Below are 11,554 nucleotides of genomic sequence, written 5' to 3'. Positions count from 1 at the left end.
ACATTTTGCGTCAATTAATTAAAATGGTTTGGAAAATAAAATTTCTCCTTTATTCTCCTTCTTTCTCAATTCTATTTAATGCCTAAACAAGAGGAATTGAAGAAATTATTTTTTTCCCTTCTTTCCATTTCACTCAATCCAAACAAATGGTAAAACAACTATACAATTAAGAAATAAGAAAAGATAAAAGGAGAATGAATTTTAATAAAATAATAATTTATTTATTCCTAATAATATTTTTCCTAATTCCCAATTCCCTTAATTGAAGTGAATTTACTAATTTTAATGCCATATTAAACCACTTGGCATTTAATTGTAACTCTTATTTTTCAATTTTAGCTTTATAATGTATATTAGATTATTACTGTTATTATTTAAACTTTTGTGGCTGTTCATCTCCTAATATAGGAGTTAAGAAAACATTTTTTTAAAATTAATATAAAAAAGAAAAAAATTATAATGTCCAACTCTTTATTTGGTCTTCGGTATCGACGCCCTGCGGACATTACAAACAAATAACTCATCATATACAAATTATTTTTCCTCTCTCCATTCGGACTATAAATACCAAATGCTTACACTGATTTTTTAATAACTCAACTTTTCAACTTTAGCTTTCCACTTCAAGAGAATGGCTAGTCTACTATGGCTTGCTCACTTTCTCTGCTTCCTTTTGTTTCACTTGCATTTCCAAGCTGCTTCTTCTTTACCTTTTTCTTTCAATTCCTCCTCTCCAGCCATGCCGTGTCAACATGACCAGAGTCTTGCCTTGCTCCAATTCAAGAAAACCTTTTTCATTAAAAGTGCTCCTTCTACCTGGGATTCCCCTTACCCCAAGCCTTATCCTAAGACAGAGTCTTGGAAGGAGGACACAGATTGCTGCTTGTGGGAAGGGGTCACTTGCAACATAGATACGGGTAATGTAATTGGTCTTGACCTTTCTTCTAGCTTGCTTTATGGTACTATCCATTCTAATAATTCTCTTTTCTTCCTTCCTCATCTCCAAAAGCTTGACCTCTCCAAGAATGACTTTAATCACTCTCAAATTGTACCTCAGTTTGGCCATTTTTTTAATTTAACATTTCTTAACCTAAATTCCTCTGTTTTTGCGGGCCAAATTCCACTAGAAATTTCTTATCTGTCTGGTTTGGTATCTCTTGATCTTTCTTGGAATAATGGTTTGATGCTAGAAACCACTATTTTTAAGAAGCTTGCTCAAAACCTAACCCATTTACAGGAATTGGACTTGAGTTATGTAAACATGCCTTTGGACGCACCTAGTTCCATGATGAATTTGTCTTCTTCTTTGACATCTCTCAAACTTAGGTATTGCATATTTCAAGGAAAATTCCCAGATATCAGTCATCTATCCAAATTGGTTTCACTTCAGCTTTCTTCTTATGGTGGTTTGACATTAGAACCAATGATTTTTGACAAGCTTGTTAGAAATCTAACCAAGATAAGAGACTTCCACTTGAGTGCAGTGAACATGTCTATGGTTGAACCCAGTTCTTTTATGAATTTCTCTTCTTCTTTATCGTCACTTGCACTCTCATCTTGTGAATTGCTAGGGGAATTCCCGGACAACACAATTCCATCCTCAATTGGAAGCCTTGTGGAACTCTCTTCGTTGGACCTCTCCATTAACAAATTTAATGGTGAGATTCCATCCTCTTTTGAAAACCTTAAACAGCTTGCTACTTTGGTCCTCAAATTCAATAATCTTACTGGTCAAATTTCATCCTCACTTGGAAGCCTTAAGGAGCTCTCTTTATTGGACCTCTCCAATAACAATTTTAATGGTGAGATTCCATCCACACTTGGAAGCCTTATGAAACTCTCTTCATTGGACCTCTCCATGAACAATTTTAGTGGTGAGATTCCCTCCTCATTTGAAAAACTTAAACAGCTTGATACATTGTCCCTCATCGGCAACAGTCTCAGCGGTCAAATTCCATCCGCACTTGGAAGCCTTAAGGAACTCTCTTTATTGTTCCTCTCCTCCAACAATTTTAATGGTGAGATTCCCTCCTCATTTGAAAACCTTAAACGGCTTCAAATTTTGGACCTCCAAAACAACAATCTTAGTGGTCAGATTCCATCCTCACTTGGAAGCCTTAAGAAACTCTCTTCATTGGACCTCTCCTACAACAATTTTGGTGGTGAGATTCCATCCTCATTTGAAAACCTTAAACAGCTTGACAAATTGTACCTCAATAATAACAATTTCAGTGGTCAAATTCCATTCTCACTTGGAAGCCTTAAGGAACTCTCTTCATTAGACCTCTCCTATAACAGTTTTAACAGTGAAATTCCTTCCTCATTTGAAAACCTAAAACAACTTAATTCTTTGAACCTCTGCAACAACACTCTCAATGGTCAGATTCCATCCTCACTTGGAAGCCTCAAGGAACTCTCTTCATTGGACCTCTCCTTTAACAATTTTAATGGTGAGATTCCCTCCTCATTTGAAAACCTTAAACAGCTTGACAAATTGTGCCTCAATAATAACAATTTCAGTGGTCAAATTCCATCCTCACTTGGAAGCCTTAAGGAGCTCTCTTCATTGGACCTCTCCTTTAATAATTTTAATGGTGAGATTCCCTCCTCATTGGAAAACCTTCAACAACTTCGAATTTTGAACCTCCAAAACAATAATCTCGGTGGTCAAATTCCATCCTCACTTGGAAGCCTCAAGGAACTCTCTTTATTGTATCTCTCCTACAACAATTTTAATGGTGAGATTCCCTCCTCATTTGAAAACCTTAAACAGCTTCAAATTTTGGACCTCCAAAACAACAATCTCAGTGGTCAAATTCCTAATTATTTTACAAACTTCAATGAATTATTTTTATCAAATAATCGGTTTACAGGTCCTATCCCTTTCCAAGGAAGCAGGCTTTCAAATGTAACAATCCTCGATTTATCCAATAACTTGTTAAATTCAACAATACCACCCTCACTATTTACCCTACCTCAATTGTGCATTTTAATCCTCAAGAATAACCAGCTCACCGGCCATTTAGGTCCATTCCAAGGTAATCAATTGGGGTATATTGATTTGAGCAATAACAAGTTGCACGGCCCAATTCCAAGTTCAATTTTCAAACTTGTGAACTTGCGTGTTCTCATTCTTTCATCCAACAAACTGATAGGAGAACTCTCTTATGCAGTTTGCAAGCTAAATTCTCTTGAAATTCTTGACTTGTCAAAAAATAGTTTGAACGGCTTCATCCCACAATGTTTGGGAAATTTCAGTAGCAAATTATCAGTGCTGCATTTGGGCATGAACAAGTTCCATGGAACCATCCCTGAAACATTTTCAGTAGGCAGCAGCTTGAGATATTTGAACTTCAATGGCAATCAATTGCAAAGAAGAATCCCACCATCCATTTCCAATTGTAAAGATTTGGAAATTTTAGATCTTGGCAACAATACTATAAATGACACATTCCCCCATTTTTTGGAAACTCTTCCGAAGCTACAAGTTCTAGTGCTACAATCCAATAAACTCCACGGCTTGGTGAAAGGGTCCTCTGCCAATCATTCGTTTTTAAAGCTACGAATTTTTGACCTGTCCAACAACATGTTTAGTGGACCTTTACCTACAGAGTATTTCAATAATTTCGAAGCAATGACGAATTTTGATGTGAAAATGAAATACATGGGGGATCGAATTTATTCGTATAATTATTCTGTTAGTCTAACATTCAAAGGATTGCAGATTGAGTTGGTGAAAATCCAAACACTTCTTACAACCATTGATTTGTCGGGCAATAAATTCACGGGGAAGATTCCTCAAACGATTGGAAAGCTTAAATCACTTAAGCTGCTCAACTTGTCTCACAATCAACTCACAGGCAATATTCAACCATCATTGGGGAATTTGAGTAATTTGGAATCATTAGACCTCTCTTTTAATATTCTTACTGGAAGGATTCCAATGCAATTGGCAGATTTAACATTTTTGCAAGTATTTCGGGTTTCGCATAATCGACTTGAAGGACCCATACCTGAAGGAAAGCAGTTCAACACATTTGATAACACTTCATATGAAGGAAATTTGGGATTGTGTGGATTTCCGCTAGAAAAATGTGATAATGGGGAGAGGCAAAAACCAACAGGATCAAAAGAAGATGATTCCGAATCTAAAATTGGATTTGGGTGGAAACCTGTATTGGCAGGGTATGGATGTGGAGTAATATTTGGTGTTGTAATGGGATATATTGTGTTTAAAACAAGAAAACCTACATGGTTTGTGAGGATGGTTGAAGGTGAAAGGCATCGAAGGATAAAAAGATTCAACAATTAAAATTGTTCATAAAGGAGAAACTTTTCAACGCAACTGATGTTTACAGGTAATATATTTCGTGATATTTCTTACTTAGCATATAATTTCATCTTAATCAGCTTTCCTTTTCTCTTCTATTTAAATATACTATGATTTTTTAGGAAATAAATTATTCTTATTGTTAATTAGCAATATATATGATCTTATTGTTGTAAGATTGCATCCATTTAGCACTATATATAATTCATCTTTTATGATCTTACTGCATCCAATGTTTTTTAGTATCCATTTATCATAGATTTCTTACAATTCTTTTTTTGTTTTTGGAATTTCTACCTTGTTATGTAGATGAAGAGCATCTAAGAAGACACAAAATTGTTGCCAAATGAAATGAAGATACGGTCTCTGATGCATAGCGCATATGAATGCAAGGGCAAATTTATGGCACAATTGTTCTATCATGTCTAAGTTTATCATGTTATGGTTCTCTGTTTGTCTCTGTTTTTTCTTTAGGTATAAAAGTTTCTTTGATGAAGAAATTTTTTGTATTTCTAAAGTTCTGAGTTGATGTAACATTTCATTTTAATTTAAATGTCATGTTTGGGTTGAGTTTCATTTCTAGTTGGCCTTAATTATATGTTGGTTGGTTTTTATTTATTTTTTAAATAATCTCCAATCTCATTAAGATACTGATTTTTTTTTTTTTATATGGTACTTTGGAGATTGATAGGGCATATCTGCAAATGCATAGACTCATCACAAATAATAGAATGATGACTAGAGTTATCAATCCCACAAGAATTGGAGACTGAATATCTAAAATCTTTGTAACCCTATTATCATCTAGATTATCGAAGTCGAAGGATATCAAATTAACTAAAATTAAATTAACCTAATCAATAACCAAATTCAACCAATTAATTTAACCTATTCAATAACCAAATTCAACCAGCTGCAAAAACCAATAAATTGAGGCACTAGGGTATCTTGATATCAAGTTACGATTTTTCCAGGACCTAATTCAACTCAATTCTACTAGTTGACAATTCAGAATTGAATTAGCAGATGCAAGGAAGAACAATCCTAATTTAATTCAATATTCTCTTCTGATGTGTACCGAAAATATTAAATAAAAATCTATTACCTATCTCCCAATAGATATAGCAAATTATAAAAATTCCCATAGGTCATGTTTTATACTCCCGCTCCAACTATTATTTCTATAATTGTCTGGGAGAAAATTTTTGGAGGTAAAAGACGAGTTTTAAAGTAGCATACTTATTTGAGAGGAAGGTTTTTTTTAAAAATGTAAGATTTTTGAAAGTTTTAAAACATTTAAAATCCTCACTTTTTCAGTCCACCAAATTAGTGGGTTGGAAAAGTTTTGCTACCTTAACTTCCATTACTTTATCACAAAATAAAATCAATCAAACATTCAAGAAACACCCAATAGCATAAAGATTAAGAAAATCCATATTATAAAGATTAAATTGAATTAAAAATCCGAGCTAGCATAAAATTTGGTTAATCGTAATCAAAGATCCAAACACAAGTTCTTTCATTCAAAATCCATAAATATAATCCTACAAAATGAAGTACAGGGATTTAAATAAAAATAAACAAGGGAACGAGAATAAAAACTTGAGAGGGCCTGATGAGATGATGCCTCTCCCTCCAGATTCTGAAGTCTTCAAAGTCTCCCTTAACTTGATCTTCAATTTGGATATGCAGGTGTGAAATTTGGATAAAGACCCCTTTGGGGGATGAAAACGAAGCTTTTTTATCCCAAGGAATTTTTTCTGGAACCCTCAATCTCATTCTCTTCCATTCAGCTCAATTCCACGAGAATTTACAAATGAAACATGGCCTCAGGCACTGGTCAATCCAAAAGCACACCTCATTTGCATAGTTATTAAACTTGAACTGAATCAATCCATCCAATTAGTGAATTGGATCTGAAATCAGTTTGGGTTTATAATTGAACCACATGAGGAAGTAACGCAGTGTGACCTGCTTGACCAGGTGATCAGATTAGTGTATCGGTATAACCTGATTAACCCAATCAATATGAATCACTGACCCGTCTACTAAATTTTTTCACCGGATCAATTGTTGAACCAGATTTAATAACACTGTCCATTTGCATCAGAACACGCCCCCAACGGTGTATATGGTGGTGAGATTGCGAAAGTGAAAACTTGACTTATCAGAAACACGCTCCAGTCCTAGTAAACACAACCTGCTCGTGTAGTGTACGGTGCATCACATTCAGCTCATTCAATTTCACGCCACACTCACATACGAAACCAGGAATTTAAACCACTCCCTTGCACGCGTTCCTCACTATTCAATTGCCATCCTTGAATTTGATTCATGTTACCACACTTTTTTACCACACTTACATGGCTAATAGAGGACCAGAACATGGCTCGCCAGTCATCAAATAACAGATCCTCTTTGCAATTAGAAGCATTTTATAATCGGCAAGTGTCTACTGAAATTTACAAACTTTGGCCAAAGATTCTTTATATTTCAAAATGTGTAAGAAGCTTATTGAAAATTGTATAATATGTGAGAAGTTTAGCTGTTTATACAGTTATTTAGAATAAAAGTATTTAGTAAAAATCGCAGTTGAATTAGCTATGTTAAATATAAAAATAGTGGTATTATCTTCTTAACCCTAGTAAAAATGATCCTTCAACCTCTGCAAGTTAAGAGGGTAACTTTTTATGAATCACTCCCTCAACCTTTAAACATATTAGTATAAATATTATGACATCTAACAGTATGAATAAGAGATGTAGTCAAACATTAAACGCTACCAAACATCGCAAAAAACTAATCACGACATGCATTTTACCAATAAAACATCCACAATGGAACCCAAATCGTCATTTGAATAAATATTCACTTATCGATTATCATTTTGTTACAACAGCTGTTATACGAGAATAAGTATTGTAGACTATGTTGTCCCAAAATAGTCCAAGAGGGGGGTCAATTGGACTTTAACAATTTTTCGGCCCTTGCTTGTAGCTTAATGAAAAATTGTGGCTTTGTTCAACTAGGTGCTCCTTAATGTATAATGACAGTGATATATATTTCAATAAAGTGTCCCTAAATTGCAATTCAAGCTTTAATCAATATTTCCAACAATTTTTAACATAACATGCATCACAAGATATTCAACTAGTTTCTCATCATACTCATACATCCTAAAATATACCAACTCAATCTATTCATTCAACATTCAATGTCATGTATAAAAATTAAATTGCACAAAAGTAAAGAGGTTAAGGTTAGAGAGATCAAACACAATGATTTTTATAGTGGTTCAACTTGACTAGCCTACATCCACTCTCTCAAAGAACCCTCTTTGAGTTTTCTCTCCACTATTTGCTCTTTTAAAGGCAAGAGACCAAAAGCTCTTTACACTTTTTCAACACCAAGCTTTTACCAAGGTAGCTTGAACCTTTGACAAGTGCTATCTCAAGCACTCACACTCTCAAGCTTCAATAGGTGCTTGTACAACCTCTCTTAAATGCAACTTAATGTTTTAACACTCACTTTTACTCAATACAAATCAAACTATAAAGAAGAGATGAGTTGATTTGCCAATGATAGCTCAAAAACTTTAAAGCTCTTGAATGAAAGCAATAAATGAAGAATCAAAGTTGGAGTTTAAATGTAAGCTTTCATCAAGTGTAAAATGAAGTAAAGAAAGTGTATTTATAGTCCCAAATCAATTTAGACCGTTTGAAACCTTTTTGGAATGTTATACACATTGCTCTAGACAAAATGGCCGTTATTTTGTCTTTTTGTGCGAAGTTGAGTAGCTCTGATTATTTAGCAAACTAATGAAATTTTGGCAACAGTAGTAAACTAGTTAGTAAACTAATGTTTTAGCAAACCCATTAGCAAACTAATATTTTAGCAAACCAGTTAGCAAACTAAGTCAACAGCTGCATGTCTCAACTTGTAATATTTAAAAAATCTGATTTAGACCTTAAGAAAAAAATATGTTCCAATAGTAGTGTCCAAGGTCATGATGAGAAAAAAAAATTATAAAATAATTAGAAGATAAAGTTTCACCTTTGAGCTCCATTCGACTAAATTTTCATCTATTCTTTTCACATAAGTCCTAAGACTCAATTTCTAACTCTATGACTTTCATACCTTTACTTTGAGTCTTGGCTTACATAATCTTGTCTTTTCTCATCTTGGATTTGTCTTGAGATGCCTTTGAGTATTCTTCCTCCTTAGATGCAACTTCAAAGGTTCTTTATAAATAAGAGGAAGAGTCTACACGTCACTTTAAAGTTGGGTTAGATAGATTCTGTTTGAGTTTTGTTATCATCAAAATCAATGCTCATTTTGAGCTATACGGGACAATCTCCCCCTTTTTGATGATGATAAAACTCAATTGAATCAACAATTAAGAATCAATAGAAATGAGCGTAAGTTTATGTATATCCAAGCAAATTAGTATGCAGAAAAAATGCTCCCCCTAAATATATGCACATAATTTCCAAGACATTTATCAGCTATACAAAAGCTCCCCCTCAATTTATGCTACAAAGCATGTTCATAAGATATTCACAATATTCTCTACAAAGCAAAAAAAATTGATATGCACATAAACATACTTCCATTTTCAAAGTACTTCTATTTGTCAAAGTATAAACACATATCCATTCTATGCAAATATAAACACATATTCATCCTATTCTCCCCCTTTTTGTCATCATCCAAAAAGGAAACAGGAGATATTAACCCAAAAAGAATCAAGTTAGCCCAAAGTTAAACGCAGTAAGATAAACAGTAGCAAACTGAAAAATCAGTCAGCAATAGTAGCAAACATACTAGTAAACTAAAAATGCAGATAGGAAACTAAAGAATCCAGATTATGTTCTAATCATTTAGTCTTTTGCTCCTTCGAGTAGCTTTGGTAGGCACCATCTTCTTCCTAGAAAGTTTAGCAGCAGGTGGCTGAGAACCTTGGTCAGCCAACTGGTCATGCTTCTGTGGCTCATCCTTATCAGAGGGGGTTTGAAGGGCAGCAGCTAGGGACTGGTATGGATTTGACACCGTAGACTTAAATCTTTTTCTACCTTTCTTGGCTGGAGGTGCAGTAGCTGCAGAGAGTTGAGATGGAGCACTCTCTTAGTGATCCTTTAGAGAGGCTTCCTTTTGCTGTGTAGAGGCAGCTGCAGGTTCTAGAATTTGTTCACTCTGAGGCTCAACAGCTGGCTCACTTTCAGGTTCTACAACCTATTCACTACCATGCTCAATAGGGACTTCAGTTGCAGGTCCAACTGCAGGTTCAACAACCTGTTCACTAACATGTTCAACAGGGGCTTCAGCTGCAGGTTTAATTTCAGATTTAACCACTTGTTCACTTTCATGTGCCACAGCAGCTGGAGACTCACCAAGCCTAGTACCTTCACCCCCATCAGTACCATGAGTAGAGACTTGAGTAGCAGGAGAAGAGGCACCATTTGCAGGTACAGCAGTCTCAACTCTGGTTGAGAAACCAGTTTCCCTTGCCTGCTGAAGGCCTACAATCATTTTCTTTAATTCCTCATTTTAAGTAAGCAAGTGACTCACTTTGTAATAAACCACATCCACAAATTTTCTCAGAAGTTCAATAGACTGATGTGTTGTACTAAATTGCTCATTAATAGCAGTTTTTAGCCCTTGAAGCTCACTCATAAACTCACTTGCAGAATCTGAACCAATTTTAGCTGAGGAAGAACCACCTTTTTCAAACTGTTTCTTTCTTCCATCAGTATCAGAGTTAATTTCTCTAAGCATAATCAAATCTGTCCTAGAACTTTCCTTAGAGACATTTACATTCAACTCTTTAAACAAAGCAGTCAAGAGATGTGCATAAGGCAATTTTCCAATCCCATAAGCTTTACACATATTCTTGAAAATTAGATAAGCTAAACTCATCCTTACTCTATTAACAATATGCCACATGATGCACATATCCAGGTAACTCAAATAGCCATAGCTGCCAGACTTAGGACAGAAAATGTAGTTCACCATACTGTGAATGATTTTAATATGTTGAAAAGCGTTTGTGCTACTGGACTTTTCACTGGTGGCAGTGTTGGCAGGAAAGACTTCATTTTCAAACTCAGTCAAGTTAAAGCCTGGAACCCTAGCAACATCTCTATGAGTAGAGATTTTATTTCCATCATTAGGCAATTTCAAAGCCTTAGCAATCATCTCAACAGAAATAACATACGCACTATCATTCAAAACAACTTCAAATTTGTCTTCGTCATCAATTGTTCTTGGAGTTCTATAAAAGTCTTGAACCAGTCTAGGGTAATAAGCATTTGTACACTCACAAACAGTCATCCATTCTTGAAATTCAAAAAGTTCTTTGAATTGAAAATTTACCTGACCAAAGTAATCCCATTTGATGAATTTACAATCAAGCAGCGCTTTATCAATAAAACCCGAAGATTGGGCAGCACCCTTTTTGCGTTGGGTATCAATCCCGCGCATTTTTCTCCCCTTTTTCTTGTCTGGTGCCGATACAGTAGGTTCGACAACCTTAGATGGGTCGGAGGATGCACTAGTTGATTCAGGTTCAGGTGTGTTCTTTTTTTCCTTCAATTTCTTCAGTAATGCGGCAACAGGGAGATCTTCAGATGGCGACGAGGACAACGAAGCAGCAGCAGCAGCAGTAGGGGTTTTGCGTTTAGTGTGAGCCATCGATGGGAAATGGAGACTAAGAAGAATGGTGAAATCTAAAATGGCTTTCAGTGCAGTGATGAATGAAGGAGAAATGAGAAAGATAAGCGGTCTGATGGAAATGGGTTAGATTTGCCAAAAAAAATTTTGGAGGAGTAATGCCGTAAGCCAGTGCAGAGGAGAGAGGAAAAATGGGTGACGGTTTCGTGTAGCAGAGGTTTAAGTTTCTTGAGTCCCGCGCTTTTCTATTCTAGTGTACCTTATCTGAATTTTTTTTTATTTCAAATATGTCTATCTATCTCTATATGCACATATATATATTTCTATATGTTTGACACAGCATTGAGAATGTGATACCAAATGTGAATAGGTAAGTGCATTGTTTGACGTGCAGAGAGTTTCAAGCACAATCACTTTTTGGTTTGAAATTTGAACAGTACACGATACAGCAAACTAATTTTAGTCATGCAACATTAGCATACAACTTAGTAAACTAATTTCTCAAGTACACAAATAAGTTAGCTAATGTTCTTTAGATTTTCTCAGCAAATTTTT

General features: G+C 35.1%; 1 protein-coding gene across 2 annotated transcripts; it reads left to right on the top strand.

Moving 5' to 3' along the window:
- The first annotated feature begins 596 nt into the window (after nt 1-596).
- Nucleotides 597-4,906, top strand: LOC110633524 (receptor-like protein 9DC3). 2 transcript variants are annotated; one of them, XM_058133642.1, is made up of 3 exons: nt 600-917; nt 1,572-4,358; nt 4,640-4,906. In XM_058133642.1, exons 1-2 carry the CDS (start codon nt 632-634, stop codon nt 4,310-4,312), a joined length of 3,027 nt encoding a protein of 1,008 aa, XP_057989625.1. In that variant the 5' UTR covers nt 600-631; the 3' UTR covers nt 4,313-4,358; nt 4,640-4,906. The 2 variants fall into 2 exon arrangements, with proteins under 2 accessions (XP_057989624.1, XP_057989625.1); XM_058133641.1 differs by having other exon boundaries at nt 597-4,358.
- The last annotated feature ends 6,648 nt before the right edge of the window (nt 4,907-11,554 follow it).

This window comes from Hevea brasiliensis, chromosome 14 (genome assembly GCF_030052815.1).
Source record: "Hevea brasiliensis isolate MT/VB/25A 57/8 chromosome 14, ASM3005281v1, whole genome shotgun sequence".
Taxonomy (NCBI): domain Eukaryota; kingdom Viridiplantae; phylum Streptophyta; class Magnoliopsida; order Malpighiales; family Euphorbiaceae; genus Hevea; species Hevea brasiliensis.
This window is presented reverse-complemented; position numbering and strand designations above follow the sequence as displayed.